This window comes from Mirounga leonina, unplaced genomic scaffold (genome assembly GCF_011800145.1).
Source record: "Mirounga leonina isolate KUSES-001 unplaced genomic scaffold, KU_Mleo_1.0 Mir_94, whole genome shotgun sequence".
Lineage (NCBI taxonomy): Eukaryota > Metazoa > Chordata > Mammalia > Carnivora > Phocidae > Mirounga > Mirounga leonina.
Genome location: NW_023270855.1, coordinates 35,473,216 through 35,490,812, shown reverse-complemented (window position 1 = coordinate 35,490,812; position 17,597 = coordinate 35,473,216). Strand labels below are relative to the sequence as shown.

At 35.8% G+C, this 17,597-nt stretch overlaps 1 protein-coding gene across 1 annotated transcript in view; it reads right to left on the bottom strand.

Moving 5' to 3' along the window:
* LOC118005512 (ERC protein 2-like) overlaps positions 1–17,597 on the bottom strand; it is a 137,580-nt gene that overhangs the window by 94,529 nt on the left and 25,454 nt on the right. The window contains exon 6 of the mRNA XM_034997433.1: positions 8,146–8,339. Coding sequence (XP_034853324.1) covers positions 8,146–8,339 — 194 coding nt within the window. The remainder of the gene's footprint in view (positions 1–8,145; positions 8,340–17,597) is intronic.

Below are 17,597 nucleotides of genomic sequence, written 5' to 3'. Positions count from 1 at the left end.
TTTTATTAAATTCCAGTTGGTTAACATACATTGTAATATTTTAGTTTCAGGTATAGAATTTAGTGATTCATTACTTACATACAACACCCAGTGCTCATCACAAGTGCCTTCCTTAATACCCATCACTTAGTTAGCCTATCTCCCCCCCCACCTCCCCTCCAGAATTGGTACATTTCATTTTATTTTAACTGGTAAACTTGGAAGTGGTTGGAAAAAAAGCAGAGTTAACTCTGGAAATTTATCAAAGCTCAAGAAAGCTTCTAAGACCTATAGACATTTTTGTTCCAGGAACGCAGAGTTGCCCAATTCTTCTTACACTAAAAATATAACAAGAGACTGTTGACAAGGATTGCACATTTTCTCCATTGTGTTCATTTGGGGCAAGAAGTTGAAATGATCTGAATCTTGATTTGACCATATAGTTCACACAACCAGACATGGCCTGAACATTTTACCAAACCAAATCGACACACCAAGCCTCTTATAGAGAGACCCCTTGTTATCTACAACCTCTCCCACCCCTAATCCTGCATCCTATCTTCTGAGAGTCAGAGTTCATGTTCATTCACCATGAAACAGGAAAAAACTAAATACTACACAGTACAGTTTCTGACACATAAGATACAGCAGAATGCCTGTGCACAACATCTGAAGGTCCTGGCAGGGAGCCTCAGGTGTGAGAGCCAAAGTGGTCCCTGGTCTCAAGGGCTTCAACGGGTGCAGATTAGGAGCAGCAAAGGGAAGGCAAAAGTAGAAAGAAAACAAAAAAGACAGGCAAGGAGAAAAGCTCAAAGTTTCACTAAAGGAGCGATCCAAAACTTGGAGGAAAGATTTGGATGCCATGTGGCCAACCTCCTCCTCTCCAACCTTCATTATGATGTCTGTATCTGCACATAGGGGCACCAGAAAGTGAATTAATAGTTATTAGGTTTATAGTGAGAACAGTTCTGTAGGACCATGCTTTTCATCTCTGTTTAGATCACTGGAGAACTCTTGAGAATGGGCTTCTTTCAGCGAGACGAAGTTCAAGGCAGTTGCTGTGGGACACCCAGTGTGGTATGTGGGAATAGCAGAGATGTGGTTTCATTTTCAAGGGCTATGAGCCACAGCGATTGGGAGCAAACTGGTGTGTGGGCAGGAGGCCTCCTTTTGAAATTATCTGCTGCTACCATAAATGCATTAGTCTGGTGGGTTAGGTGATGAGCAGTGGGCAGAATAAAGAGGTGCAGATACTGAATAAAGAGAAGAAAATAACACTGGTTGCCTCTCAAAAGAGCGACTACACTGGCTATCAATTTGAGTCTTTTTTTGTTTTCAAGACTTGGTAGCCCAAAATCATACAATGAGCCCCTTCTGGTAAATTCATTGATTGAATGAAGGAATCACTAAATAGTACTGCATATTATTATAAAAAGAAGTCTTGCTTGACTTAAAGGAGAACCAATTACTGACTTGGACTCCTATCTAAGAGGAATCAAATCTGGGATGCATTTCTAAAAAAAAAAATATTCATTTTGCTTCTTAGTATCAGGGTGCACATAGTCAATGCTGAATCTACTTTTACATTTGGTTCCATATGCTGTGCCCTAGGTAATTAAAGTATGTCTTACGGCTAATAAAAATGAAGTTAAAAAGTCAAAAACCAAAACAATGACAGGAAATAACATGTGTGTACAATATGTTACCAACACACTGATAATTTTCAAAAGTGACTTTAAAAAAAAGTATCATAAATCTTTCAAAACACAGTGATTTATTAAGCAAAAAGTCTGAGTGGCTTGCACTATTAAATTTAGCTTTTGAGTTGCTGTGTCACAGGCAGATCTTTTGTTCTCCTAGGTTAAATTTAGCATCCTGGATTTTGTTTTTTTCCACTGCAACATGTTTTATCATCACACAGCCAATTTTCTGAGCTGCTCAGGAGAAATGCTCTAGAATTTCACTCTAATTTCTCTTACTGGTTGTATAATCTGAGAATCAAATGTATCGAATAATCCAACAGTGATTTATTTCCCATCTTCTTCTTTGCCCTTTCCCACCTATATGGCTTTTTCATAAAATAAAACTTCCCTAGGCATGGGATGAAATGGAAAAAAAAAAATGTGGTGGCCAGAGGAAAACCATTTCAGAAATGTGTTAAACAAGTGCAAGCAATAAATTGAGCTTAGGAGGGAAAGGTGGTTAGAAGAAAAACTGAAAGTACTGACCTGAGAGTCAAGCTGATTGGAGCAAGGGTGAAAGCAGCAATTTGGAGGATAAGCAGAAAGGAAAAGGGATAGCAAAAGAGAATAAAAGGAAGGAAATGCATTAGTTTTAAAAATACAGCCAACAGATGTTATATTAGCAGGTTTAATAACCAAATGAAGGACAATAAAGCAACTTTTATCTGATATTACCCCAAAAAGCCCGGGGCACACACTGTAAGCTGTTCTACTAAATATCACACATAAAAAAACAGTATCTGCTCTCCCGCTTTATCACTGTAAGCATGGGTGTGAACCAGAGGCGCACTCCAGCAACCCAGTAGCAGAATTTTCCCTTTTCTGGAGGAATACTCATAGGGAAAGTTCCTATCTGTGTCCATACAAAATTTTGTTATTTAATAAACTGAAATGGAATTTACTAAGATATTAGAGCTAGTGGTAAGCACTGATGTCAGAAAGATTTTATTTGAACCAGGAAGTTAAATGGTTACATCTTATGAGATATTCTTCCTTCCTCCTTGAAAACCAAAAGGACCTGAACAATTTAGCTTTCTGTTCAAAGATTTCCATTTTACATGCTCACAAAGCACTGCACCTCACAATGATCAAAGGCACTGTGCGCAGGGCTTCGAGTGAGGTGCTGCCTGCCTATCAGCCTCCCGAGAGAGGACAGGGCAACTTCCAAAGCTGAGAGTAATTTTTTTTTTCAGTTGTGAAAATGAGGATCATACTTAATCACTGAAAATATCCAGATGCTTGATAACTTATTTGTGCAAAAATATTTAGCATGCCCTTCCAGTCAGTCAAAATAATAAAGTCCCAAATCCAAGCAAAAATTAAAAGAAAAAAAAAAGTCATGATCTTCTTCAAGCTACCACAGGAGCAACACTGGGCATTCATTTTGCGAACCTATATAATGCTCTTTGTGAAAAACAAAGTGGATGAACAAATATGTTACCAGCTATCTGCTCAAGGGGACCCCACCACTCCATACTATTAAGAAGGAATTTTAGGGGCACCTGGTTGGCTCAGTAAAAGAGCATGTGACTCTTGATCTTGGGGTTGTGAGTTTGAGCTCCTTGTTGGGTGCAGAGATTACTTAAATAAATGAAACTTAAAAAAATTTTTGAAAATAAGAAGTAATGTTAAGCATCTCACAGAGGAAGGAAAAACAAAACAAATCCTCAGGAGAAAGCTTAAACAAGAACATTTCAAATGAAAATGGTGTTGATCATAATGATAAAAATCAAAGAGAAAATTCAGGATTAAACACACAGTGAAAGCATCGGTCCAATAATCCGTCACGTCTGAAATCCCCCTGCACAGTGTTTCGTGATCATAAACACACAACTGATTAAAAATAAGTTAGATCAGGCCATGATCATTGTGGGGACTTTGGCCCCAGCCGTTGTTTCAAATTCTTCTGGAACAGAAAGGTATAACCAACTGAGGTCCATGGCCAAGCTTTAGAGAATCCTAAATTGAAATAGCAATTAATTGCCTTTTCCAAGGACTCCTAGTTTTCATCAAATTCCCAAGGGCATCCATGACATCCATGACCTTCCCCAAAGGGTTGCTAGGGATGGTGCAAAACTATCTGTTACTTGCTTCACTGAAATTTCTTCAAATGTTTTACCAAACATAAATGGCTATTTCTCAGCAAGAAGAGTTCATATCAGAACAAATAGAACTGGTATTAGGTTTCTTCGATGTACCATGAGACTTCTAGAACATAGTACCACTTTTTTTTTTAAATAAAGCTTCAGTTTACATTTCATTAAAAGTGTTCTAAAAGGCATCAAAGAAATTATGTCATCACATTAAAGGAAAAATTCAGAAGGAAAAATAACAGTCTGTTTCTCAACCTTAGATAAGGTGCTTTTAGGCATCTAAGATGATTTCTCAAATGTCCGAATGTCTGATGACATTAATCAGTGACCCAGATAATTAAGTGCTCCCTGTTTTCTATTCTGATGTTATGTCTTAGGAGCAGAATCCCAAGGGACACACACGCTTCTCCACAGTGGGGAAGGATGTGATCAAGGGCTTGATTCGGGCATTCCCTGTCCCCTAGACAAATACCAACAAACCCCCTACCATATTTAGGATAATTACATGAATGGTCACCTGACTGATACCTTCCCATGGCTGAGATGCAGAAACCTAGTGACAGCAGGTCTTGTTTGACAAGAGATCTGTTAATCTCTCTCTTTCCCCTAAGGCAGAATTAATTCTGAAACTCTAAATAAAACTCAGAGCCCTTGATAGGCACTGACACAGAAAGACCACATATTTCACTCCCTTTAATGTTTGATTACCTATCTGATCACATAGCAGACATGGTATCTAGCACTAGTGATCAAATAAAGACGTCAGCCTGATTTGGACCAACTCTTAGGCGTATGCTCAAGGCCCTTCACCCACCTTGTGTCAAACTTCCCCAGAGTCCATTCACATGCTGTCCAAGGCAGAAGCTCCCTGTTGAGCCATAAGCATCAAGTGCAAAAATTTATAGGAAAAACTGCACATGGGGACCACACTGGAGCAATATGCATTTTGAAAAGCAAAATCTTCAATGGCTAATGTAAAACATCATTCACGTGGAATTTAAGAGGTAAATGCATCCATATAAGTGCCAGGCATATGCTATTTGGAATGTATACATTGTGAAGAAAATAAAAAATGGGAAGATTAGCAGAGTAGAAAGCAAACAAGAAATGCCCTCTGAGAGAGAAGTAGGCCAGCGTCAGTGCCATTTGAGTTATGCTATTCCTAACCCTGAACCTTTTGTTGCACATGACTGAAGTTCTGGAATATTTTAGAACACTCGTTGCTTTTAAAAAGAAGTCTTTTCACTCTGGTAGGTCACATTACAGACCAGAGACCACAAATTTATTTCAAGTTCAATTTTTTGGTTTTCAAAATCACAAACTTAATTGCAAACACTCCTCCATGACTCCAAAAGGGAGATATATGTCACACTGCTAAGAAATCTTTAGTTCCCAACATTACGAGGTAGGAATTTTGTAGTTTAAGCCAGAAAATGGAGATATTGCCCAATTTGAAAAGGGCTGCCTGACAAACAAGGAAGATGTTTTGGTCAGGATACACATGGAGCCCAGCAGATACTGCTTCAGGAAGGCAGGCCAAGGTTGAGCTCTCCTTTTCCCAAGAAACTTCCCCTCTTACTTTCCAACCCCCCCCCCCCAACCTCCTTTGGGGCCTGGGCTCGGGCTGGGTCTCAGACATTTCCCAGACTATGTTCTGCTGCTGGACCCAAGACACAGGCAGGCAGAGAACTAGGACAGACTCAAGTCTCATCACACGTTTTATGAATTACAGTGCCTGGGAAGCATCAGCTTTAAGGAAAGGCAAAGGCAGAGATAAAGAAAATGTGCAGAAAGTACATAAAGATAAATGCCTGTAAAATCACTGTTGTTTTAATGCATTCCATATTGAGGATATAAAAAATGTGAATATTCTCGATGATTTAATGGCACTAGTGTCCAGCTAAGACCTGTTTCTCCAACTGGATGACCATGCTATTTTTATGCAAATATTTATAGTAGCTGATCCTGATTTTTCAGTTACAGTTCTGGGGACCTGGGTTAGCGCAGAAAAATGCTTTCAAAATGTGGGGCACATCACTTTCTCTCATGAAAGCTAATAAAGCTGAGACAGATCTTCTGGGGTCCAAGAGCAATGTTTCTCTCTCTGCAGGCGATGTGACTGTTTAGTGCTATGGACTAACTTCTTCCTTCTGGCTCATTGTTGGACAGGATTGTTCTCAGTCACTAACCTGTTAGACCTGGGTTCAAATTCTGACTTTGAATCTTACAGACTCTGAAAGCTTTAGGAAGTTACTTAATCCGTATAAGTCATAGTTTTCTCATCTATAAAATGAAGATAATGATACTTTCTGTGATGTGGGTAAAGATTAAATGGTATATAGTACTGCAGGTCAAGTGCTCGGCAGAGTACCTGATACACACTGTGAGCATAAAATATACATAATCTATTACTGTTATTGTAATTACTATTATTAATATTATCTAGAGCATAGATAATATTACGCCCTTCAGAGGCTCACAGCTTCTCAGAACAGTAGACTAGGAGTCAGGAAACATACGTTATAGTTTTGCTGAATTCTCATCACAGGACCAATCTCCAAGAGGTAATTCAACCTTTCAGGGTCTCAGTTTTCTCACCAATAAAAGAGATGTGATGGTAACATCCCTGTGATCTCACATTAGCTTTTTAAGAAAAATTTTGGTCCTAATATATAATTCCAAAGTAGACATGTAGATACATCTAAAATTAACAGTGTTTTTAAGAACCAATAGACAGAACATTCCCGCATTTTAAAATTAAAATTAAGCCTTTAAGGATTTTAATTTGTATACTTATCTCAGGAAAAGAAATTCTTGATTTAATCACTAAAATTGGTCACACTGTATAAAAATCTGGTTATCATCAAATTAATACTAAGATTTTTAAGTGAAATATTAATTGATTTAGAGTTTGAATATATTAAATACTATCCTTGAAAATGTTGAAAATTTGAGAACTGACCTATCCATTTAATACACGGCCACTTAATATTGAGAATTTATGGGGCGCCTGGGTGGCTCAGTCGTTAAGTGTCTACCGTCGGCTCAGGTCATGATCACAGGGTCCTGGGATCGAGCCCCGCATCTGGCTCCCTGCTCCGCGGGAAGCCTGCTTCTCCCTCTCCCACTCCCCCTGCTTGTGTTCCCTCTCTCGCTGTGTCTCTCTCCGTCAAATAAACAAATAAAATTCTTAAAAAAAAAAAATATTGAGAATTTATTTGTTTTAGCATTCAACTATTCCTAATGATGTAACTATCCTACGAGGATTTGGCACCTGAAAAGGATGATACATTTTAAAAGATTGTTAGAGATTCACTTCTAACAAGATTTAAGGTCACAGAGCCGGCACAAAGCAGAAGCAAAATTTGAACCCAGATCTTTCTGTCAGTACAGCCCATGATCTTTCCACAGGCCACAGAGAGCTACTCCACTTTTGTCTTAAACTTCTGTCGGGTCTCGTGAGTGTCTTGATCAGAGCTGGCAAACATTCACTGATTTATTCAAAATTTGTTGATCTCTTCCATATGGACTGAATCTAGGAAAGACAAATTCTGCCTTATTGCTGAACCAATAAGAAATCCTCGGACGTAATGGAGTTACGTTATTCAGAAATTCTTTCCTTATATGAAATATAGGAAAAAGCATTGATAGAAAGCTTAATTTTTAGAGTCTATCTTATACATAAATGCAATATGGATACGATTTATCTGAAAATCTAAATACTCTGGAACCCTGCTATAACCTTCTTTGTTTTTAGACAGAATTTGCTATCAGCTAGGCCTGCCTTAGACCCTATTCAAACATATTTATTTAACAAATGCTATAAGGTCCTCTTAAAAGATACATTCCAAGATGAATTTGTTGTGGTGTGCCAAAAAACATCCAAAGGATATGAGCTCCTTTCCCTTTCTCCTATCTTGGATGAATTGCCAAATATATTCTTTGCTTGAAACAAATCTAAACCACAAATGCTTGTCTTTCATGGGAAAAAAACAAACAAAAAACAAAAAAACTTTCAAGTAGTCAGAGCCTCAATTTCTCACACACTTTGCTGGCACACATGCTAGATGAGGGACATCACTCAAGAAACTTGGCCATTACTTTCTTAAACACTTAAGAAGTACATAACCCCTCAAAAGATAAGCCAATTGCCTTCTTGAGTATCCCACAGAAACATAACGTCATCCCTAACAGGTCCTATTCCTCATACATACCTCATTTCCAACTTGAAAATGAATGTGCATTCCAAATCCACTACAACCTGTGATGGGCAACTAAGCAATCCATGTTCACTCGCTGCTGACAATTCACAACATGACTGCAAAATTTACCTCTCAAGTTCTGCAATCTTCTTGTCCTTGTCATTCTTTTCATTCTCCACCTCCTTGAGGATCTCCAGCAACCGGTCAACTTCCGCTTGGGCCTTGCCACACTCATCACGGTAGTAAGATGCCTCTTTATCAAGTTGTTTTATTCGGTCTGCAAACTCGGGGTTCATCCTGGAGTCATCTTCAACATTATGAGCCTTCAACATTATATTTTTAAAGAATGTAGTTAAGACAACAACTTAGAACGATAGGTAGTGTAGTAACCAATGGCCCAGAAATTATCTTTGGAGGAAAAATAATAACCATCAAGAATTATGGGTATACTGTCAGTTAAAAGGCAAAATGGAAAATCACACATTTCAGCTACCTTAAAACAATGCTGATTTTAAATTTATTACAGTTTCACAAGAGAGTTTCTTTTATTGTTAATATTTTGTTGCATTAAATGTTACTACTTTTGGGGTTTTTTTTTCCCCCACCAAGAAATGGGGGATGGGTGGGGTGAGACACCGTGATATCTTTATTCCTGTTGCTTTGGCAAGCAGAACTAACACAATTCAACTCCTCACAGTTAAGGAGGTGATTCATACCAACAGCTTCCTTTTCCAGTAGAGAAACTGAGATAAAACAATATTAAATTATTTTTCCAAGAACCATTGAGGGTCTATGTAAAGCCAGGTAACATGTAAAAGACTGGTTGACTGATCACCGAACACCATCCCACTGAGAAATTTCAGCAGAAGATGTAGGTTGACAGAAAGACTTGCAAGTGAGGAAGGGCTTTCCAGCTAACAGTCATACCCATAAATTCTTGTTCTCTTTATTAAATTTAACCTGAACCAGGAGGAAGATGAGCTAATTCATGAACAAGCACACAGACGAGAATCTGCAAACACATGCATGGGTGGGTGGCAGCTTCTCACACAAGAACACACACAGGCAACACAGCAAAAACACTGCAGAATAATTTGCAGCCAAAGTATTTGTGATTTTGTGTCTGAAAGTGTGTTACCCAAAAGAAACTTTTGGCTGAAATATTCTCAGACAGATGGAAATAACACTGCACTGCAATGTTTTGCCTACCCCTTGTTTCCCATTATTCCTAATTGACTTCTTCAAAGAGTAGGCAGGGAAAAAACAAGTAGTTTAACAACAGTGCACATTCAACAGAGAAAGTTCAGAGAAGTCATATATGTATGTATCTCCAAAATCCATGTGTGAAATCATACAATGTTAACAATTTATTAGGACTTAAGTTGTTCTGCTGTCTTGCTATATAGAACAGATGTTCATTGTGTTTTTATATCTTTTTGTTTAATTTCAGGGAAAAAACAAGGCAAGCAAGCTACAGCTACTGTGGGGTTAAATGAATCATGCATGGTTAGAAAAATTAATAGTAATAAGTACTACTGTTACAAGGTTGACAGGTTTTGCAATGATTTAGTTGAAAAAATTAAAAAAATTAGTATAAAAATAAATTTCTTATTTATGACAAAATAATCATTTTTAGAATAATATTCTTGCATGTAACATATTATTTAAGCATGAGGATAGGAGGAAAATAATTTGCTTTCATGTTCTTTAATCTAAGATTTCCTTATTCAAGAAATAAACTCAACTATGCAAAAAGAACTTGGAGAAATTTATCAATTCAACACTACTATCATGTACTGGCTTATTCCCTTTTACCAACATTTCTCAGAAAGCATTTATTTTTATTTACTTAGTGTATATATTAGATTTCATTCTAATAGATTAGTGAGCTTTTTCAGTATAATTAAAATAATCTGAAAGAGAATTCTGAGCTAATATGCCTTTAGAAGTTTATTCATCTAACAATTTTATTTTAAATTGAAGTAATGAGTATTTAAATTTGTTAATCTCCACTTTTAAAATGTAGAGTCGATATTCTACTTTAAAAGAAAATAACTACTCCATATACTTATTTCTATTTGTGATAAGAATCAATTCATTACTCTTGTATCAGAAAAGCACTGAAAATATAATTTTAAAAATTCCTAAGAAAAAGAAAACAAAATATTGATGTTAATTCTCTTCCACTTTTAGGCCATATTACCATGATTTTATGGCAACTAAAAAGCTTTTTCATGACATTTTCTCAAACTACCTGACCAACAATATTAAGATCTTTAAAAAAGAATTCATGAGCTGTGCTAGAAACACACAAAACAAATATAAATATGCCTTGATTTCGTGTTTCTGATTTGAGTTAAGATTCCTTTCTTGACTCTGATTTAAAGATTCACAAAGAGCTAGCAGTTCAGTTAGCCACTGTGCTTTATTTTGGTTGTTTTTATTCTTACGATTATTATTATCATTATTTTTAGTAAATGGGCACATAATTACTAGTTGTGAGACCTAGCTTCTAAATCTAGCCCTGTGTCTTATGACTACTACGGGCAAAGGAGCTAGCCTCTCCAAGGACAGCAAAAGCTACCATATAACAAACACGGAGAAGGTATTATTCACTTGTGTTCTTATTATGAGTATTATTTTATGATATGCATCCCACCAGTGGGGCTTGTTATACAGCTAAGTTAATAGGTCTATTTAGTTTCTCATCAAGATACTACATACATCTTTAGAGAAGCCTCCCTGCTAGGCTTACAGAAAAAGCAGTCTACTGGTGAATGGGTAACTGAGCACATTCTTTATTTTAGCTCTGGGAAGAGAAGATAACCCAAGGCCAGCTTTCGGTACTGTGTGAAATTAGGTGGGTTGGTAATCTTTTCAACCGAACAAACGAATATGGTTAAAGGACTCATAGGATGTTTAGAAGTACAGAAAGCCTAGGAAGACATGCCTGAATCTAGACCACTGTTGGCCTCATGTGATATTTAAGTTAGATCATGTTATTAAAACAGATCATAGCCAAGTTTACAGTTAGCCTGGTATCTCTTAGATAATACTTGTAGGTGCTAATGATTCTTCCTCTTAAAAGGAATAGGCAACCACAAGAATACCTTTGAGTGAAATACATCTCCATATCAATGATAGGTGCCAGAATTCCCCAAAGGGTTATGAAATAAAGGTGTAAATAGATACCATTTAAAAATTGTTAAGTCAATAGAAAGCTTTAAGAAAGAGTCATATAGAGATGGATGAGTAACAGTTGCTTCTGGGTCATCGCTAGTGCCCATGTGAAGACTCAAGGGAGGAGAGTTTCACCTGACTGACAGCTGGTGAGTCCCTGATCCAACCCCAGTAGTGGGGGCAAAAGTCTCCACAGAATTTATAAAAGATATTGCAGGTAACCACCTCTATTCAGCTTGAATCATAACTTTTCAGAGGATGGGCTGAAATTGTTAGCAGTGTAGCATGAGTGTGTTATACTATGATCTACAAACATGAGGGTTATACTATACTAAAGAAATATAGGAGGAGGGGCGCCTGGGTGGCTCAGATGGTTGAGCGTCTGCCTTCAGCTCAGGTCATGATCCCAGGGTCCTGGGATCGAGTCCCGCATCGGGCTCCATGCTCCTTGGGAGCCTGCTTCTCCCTCTGCCTCTCTCTCTCTCTGTCTCTCATGAATAAATAAATAAAATATATAAAAAAAAAAAGAAAAGAAAAGAAATATAGGAGGAAATTGAGCTTAGAAAGCAATGCTTCCTTCCAAGTTATAAGGCCAGAGCCTCCTCTAAAAATGAAGTGAAGGAAGCACTTTGTTAGTATTTAGCAATGCTCTTGCCTTTTCAAAATATAACATGGGTTCTTTAACCTAGAATGGTAGCTCCTGATGGGGATTAAAAGTAGATAACAGAATTGGACTTAACATACTTTAGATACTGCAGAAGAAAATAATATATATATATTTGAATAATGATTATCTGAACAAATTCCTACCATGGCATTCTGACCCATTCAGAGTTTAAACTAAAAATACACAGCAAATATTTCCCCTTATGGATCTGTTGACTTGAAATTAGCTCCCCCAAAAGGTGGGGAAGTGACAGCCCATTTCATTCTAAGGCACATCAACTTTGTCCCCTCTCTTCATTAGTCAGGAATCTAACTCTTGAAAATGCAGATTGATGTGGATTTAATGGTTCTAGAAGCTACTTATTATAAAAATAGGGAAGAACACTGTCACTTTCAAAGACATCCACCAGTCATTAAAACCAAAAAAAAAAAAAAAAAATATATGAATGAGCATTCTTTTCTTAATGTAGAGATTTAATTTTGCTGATTAAACCAGTCAGTTTATAGGCAAATCCAGGTATTTGGTTATGCCTTTAACATATTTCTGGTAACTTTTAGAGCAACTCTCAAGCATCTCACAAAAACACAGAAAATTGGGAAAAGAGTATTTCGGAAATGTCCATATTGCATATTAGATCAGTAAGTTCTGAGAATCCCCCAATTATGTTTTCCTACATTTCCACATGTAAGGAAATTTCCCCACAAATGGGAATAATCAGAACAAACTCTGGAGCCTCACTGATGTGGGCAAGCCTTGGAATTTTGATGTGAACTGACTTTGAAAGCCTGAATCAAGCACAGAAGAGAAATCTGGCCATGACTTAGGACAAGTAGTACGTAACAATGCCTAGTGGCTATTTTAATTATAAAATTTAGAACTATTTCAGGAAATAAGGCAAAGCTTCAGGTTAATATTGTATTTAAATTAAAGTTAGGAGCAAAAAGTGACTTAAGCCAAACCAGGGATTGATAGTATCAATATGAAAAATCACAAGTTTATTAATAATTCTCTTGTAAAGGTTGGACGTTGATTATTTTCAATAAAATTCTAGTTCATCATTCCAAGTGCCTAGAAAGGAAAGCATTAACTTTGGCCCAGAAACCTGCTGTGAAACTGGGCAGGGAATATTCAATTATAATATTATATAGCATTCTTTCTTTGAAATGGGGCCTAACGATCTAAAGAAGTCATTTCTTTCAAAATAAACAAATGATTAGTCATGATCATAAAGCACAAGCAGAACACTAACTAATGAGTCTGATGGTTTTTCTTCCCTGCTGCTTATGGGTTTTAGCAATAATTTGTTAAATTTATGCACAGTGAAAATATGATTCTTGATTGCAGCACTTTGGGGGGTTTAAACATTCCTTTCATATCTGAGCAGCAGAACAGGGCATATAAACTACTTTAAACATTGTATTTTATTTCAATCTTCTAAAAGAAGTTCCAACCTTCACATAATTCTGAGCTACGAACAAACCTTACTTTTAAAAATAAAGGTTTTAAGGGTGATTATAGAACTTCAACATATTATAAAATTTACATTTTATTTTAAATCCAATTAATTAATACCAAATATAAAAGCTGAGCCTAAATAGTACATTCAGAATCTAATAATGACGAATCTTGGATTCTTACACTACTTAGTTCTAAAGGAAACTTCTTTTACAATTCTAGCTAAGTACATCCCGAATACTCACAATTTTCATATTATAACAACTATTCCAAAATGAAACTTTTCTCATAGACAGAACAAATAGGATATTTTTAAATAAATGAACGAATGTTCAAAATGATTTTTCTTATGGTCACACACATACAAAATAAAAAGAACCAACTGTATGCTTAATAGTTTTTAAAACTATTTAAACAAAAATACAATTATAATGTAATCCCTTTTAACTATGGAATTTCATAAAAGTAGCAAAGTAAAGAACTGAAGTAATTATCTGGATGTTCTGAAATAAAACACGTGACTTCAAATCTTAAGTTATTACAAATATTACTTGAGTTCTTTAGATATTGAAAGCCTGGAGCAAGTGTGAGGTGTATGCATGTGTTTACACATGCTATGTGCACGTTGTGAATTATCTCTTAAATATTTGTAATTCTCCATTGTGTTGGGGGGACTAGGCTATGAGTGAATTAAATAATTTTCATAAATCGTCCTCAAAAATCACAAAAATAAACCACTGTACCTAAACAGTGACTGTGAAAGCATTTATAATGCAGTCCACCATGTCCTTGGGATTGCAGAGTCCTATGATGATCTATAAGTCAGGAAGACCTCAATGAACATTAGTAAGACATTTTTTCTCTCTCTACACTGGAAAAATGCTTGGTCTTTTTCTTATAAACTGTTACATAAAATGTGAGCCCTGCAAAAGATGCATTTGGAGAAAAGATAGGATTTCAATGGACAGTGACCAGGCAAGGGGGGAAATTCACATGTGTGGAAGCACATCAGAGTGGTCTCAAGTGTACCCTGGCCAGTCATAAAGTTGTCCTCGGTGCCTCCAAATCAGTCATTTGCCTTGCAGCAACAAGAATATTATTCAATGCACTAAATTTAGGAGCCAGAAGCTCTAAAGTTTTATTAAAAATTCATAAGAGACCTCTGGATACCATCTCTGGGCATAATAACTACTAGGGCTACAGCAAAGAAGGTATTTGAGACTGATGAATAAACCATATTATTTGTCTGGAATTAAGAACCAAGGGAAGAAAAAGAATTCAACTGAAGATAATCTGCATAGTATTTATAATGACAAGACAAAACTCCTCCAGGAGTAGAGACTGGTAGTTAAGCTGCAGAAAGGTTATTATTATAAGAAATAATAAGGATACAAAGACAAAATTTTAGATTCCTAAGAAATGGAATTACAGCATCACTTAGTACCTGGGTGACTAAAGTAAAAGTAAAAGAGTTTCAAAAGTAGGTTTATTTCTACTCCAGGAAAAAAATGTTCCCAGGAAAACTTCAAAGCTGAATCTCTATTTACTCTGATTTAGTTTAGATAAATGGACATAGATCTGACTGTAAAATGATCTTATTTAACAAAAACAATTAAGTTATAATTCACCAAAATTTGTAGGGTGGCCTTATTCAAAATAAACATACAATAATAAAAGAAATTTCCTAGGTACCAATAACTGGCTAGAAAATAAAAGGAGAAATAGAGCATTCACCAAAAATTAAGTTCACATAAATTTTAGTAACTTGAAAATTATATATATAGATAGATATACCTATCTATATATAGATATAGCTATCTAGATATAGATATATAGTAATGATATATATATTATTAATTATATATATAGATACTATATACTATATATAATAATTATATATATATAGTAATACTTAGAACTATCCTTGAAATATCACAGGACTATAATAGGAAAATATCAAACCTTTACTGTAAAAGATCTATGTAATAAATAAAAGTTGTATCAAGTTCATGAATTAGAAGAAATTATATTGGAAAGATATCATTCTAAAATTATTTTATAGGTTGAGAATAATTCAAATTAAAATCACCAACAGTTGTGCTTTTTAGTTCACAAGGTGAGCCTGAAGTTTACTTGGAATGATAGAGAATTAAAGGCTAAGCACACAAAAACAAAATGAAATGAAAAGCAGAAAAAATTAGGGTGGAATTTGTTTGACTAGATACTTAAAAATATTATAAAGCCACAATAATTAAAATTCTGTCCCAAAAAGCAACAGACATTGATAAAACTGAACAGCTCAGAAATTAAGACATTCATCTAGATGAGAACTTAGTATACATTGAAATAGTATGAAGAACAGTGGTTAAAGAATTATTTGATAAATGGTGCTGGGATAATTAGTTGATCATTTAAAAAAATATAATGTTAAAACTTTACCTCTCAACATGAATCAAAATATACTAAAGACAGATAAAGGGGTTAAACTGATGTAAAAGGAACATTAAAAAGTTTTAAATGTGAGTGCCTATTCTTGAAATCAGAGAATGACTTCTAAGCCTAAAGAAAATGAGAAAATTCTAAAGGGAAACACAGGTCAAGAAACCTAAAAATAGTTATAGTTTTCTTTATTAAAAAATTTTAAATGAGGGGTGACTGGGTGGCTCAGTCAGTTAAGCATCTGCCTTTGGCGCTCAGGTCATGATCCCAGGGTCCTGGGACTGAGCCCTGAATCTGGCTCCCTGCTTCTCCTTCTCTCTCTGTCCCTCCCCTCTCCCGCGTTTGCTCTCTCGTTCTGTCTCTCAAATAAATAAAAAATCTTTTTAAAAAATTTAAATGAAATGAAATATTGCCACAAATCTGACAAAGTTTCTATATAATGTATAGAATGATTCATACAAACCAATGAACAAAACGGTAAACTCAAAAACAAGTGCTTACATGACCAAAAGAAACAATTCACAGAAGAAAAATACAAACAGCTAATAAATGTTTTAAAAACCTCAACCATTCTAGTGATTAAAGAAAATAAAGTTAAAATGACAAAAAAAAAAATCCACCTATGCATTTGTCCAAGTTATGAAAAAGGACACTTCTCGGGGTTGGTCAGGGTGTGGCAGAAAGGCTGCCTTTATCCAGTGCTGAAAGAAAAGTGTCATGGCAGAACTTCTCTAAAATGCAACACAATAAGAACTATTGGGAGCTTTGAAAAATCACTGGCCAGGTATTTATTCCATGACAAACATAGAAATGTGAGGAGATTAATATGGGAAGATGTTTTTCAGAGCATTATATACTGGCAAAAAAAAGGGCGGGGGGAGATGAGCAACATTTGGGGAATGAGTAAATACAGTGAAATATCACATAATCAATAAGATAGTGTTTTGGAAGAATAGTTAGTTATTGGAGAAAATGCTGATGATATGTTATAAAAATAGAATATACAATTCAATAAACACTGACACAATTTGGTGAAAGGAAAATAAAAGTATTAAATGAGAAAAAGAAGAGAAGAAAGGAGAGAGAGGGAAGAAAAAAGGGAAGAAAGGGGGAGAAAGGAAAGAGAGAGAAAGGGAGAAAGGAGAGGATAAGAATAACAAAAAAGATGTCTGGGTAGGGAACCCCCCAAATGCTCCTAGTGATTATCCTTGTGCCAGGAGACATCTTGTCATTTTATTTTGTCCTATACTTCCATACTTTTGCAAATTCTCCACTGTGACCATATGTTATTTTTATAATCAGAATAACATGATTATTTTTTTAAAGACTATTAAGGAAAGAAAATCCATCATACTGCATCCCTATCAGTCCAATAAAGAACTGGACCCTGAGAATATCTGCAGACAGGGAGAGTTAAAATAATGAGAGGCTGGCTATACTCCCAGGATGCCAAACCAATGGGTTAGCTTAATTAATTCAAGGAAAAAAGTTTGTTTTTGCTTCCTGGAGACCCACCACTGTGGTTGAAAAGTCCAGTAAGTGCCATATCATCAATATTTCTGGAAATGGTCTTAAAGTTAACAGAGCTATTTCTTTGGTCCTACCTATTCAGACAGGGATGCTGAAATCCTATCGTGATTCTGATAACTCCTTGCTGCTACAGGAAAAAAGCCCTCCCCAGTTGTCCTGCACATACCCAAAATGTGATATACTTAGGTTTTCTTCCTGTCCCCAACTAGTAAATGTGAAACAATTTCACTGGGATCATTTTACATCTTTTAAAAATGATCTAAAGAAAATAGTCATTTTTCCCAGGGTCAATTTTCAAGCTTAAAGGTAT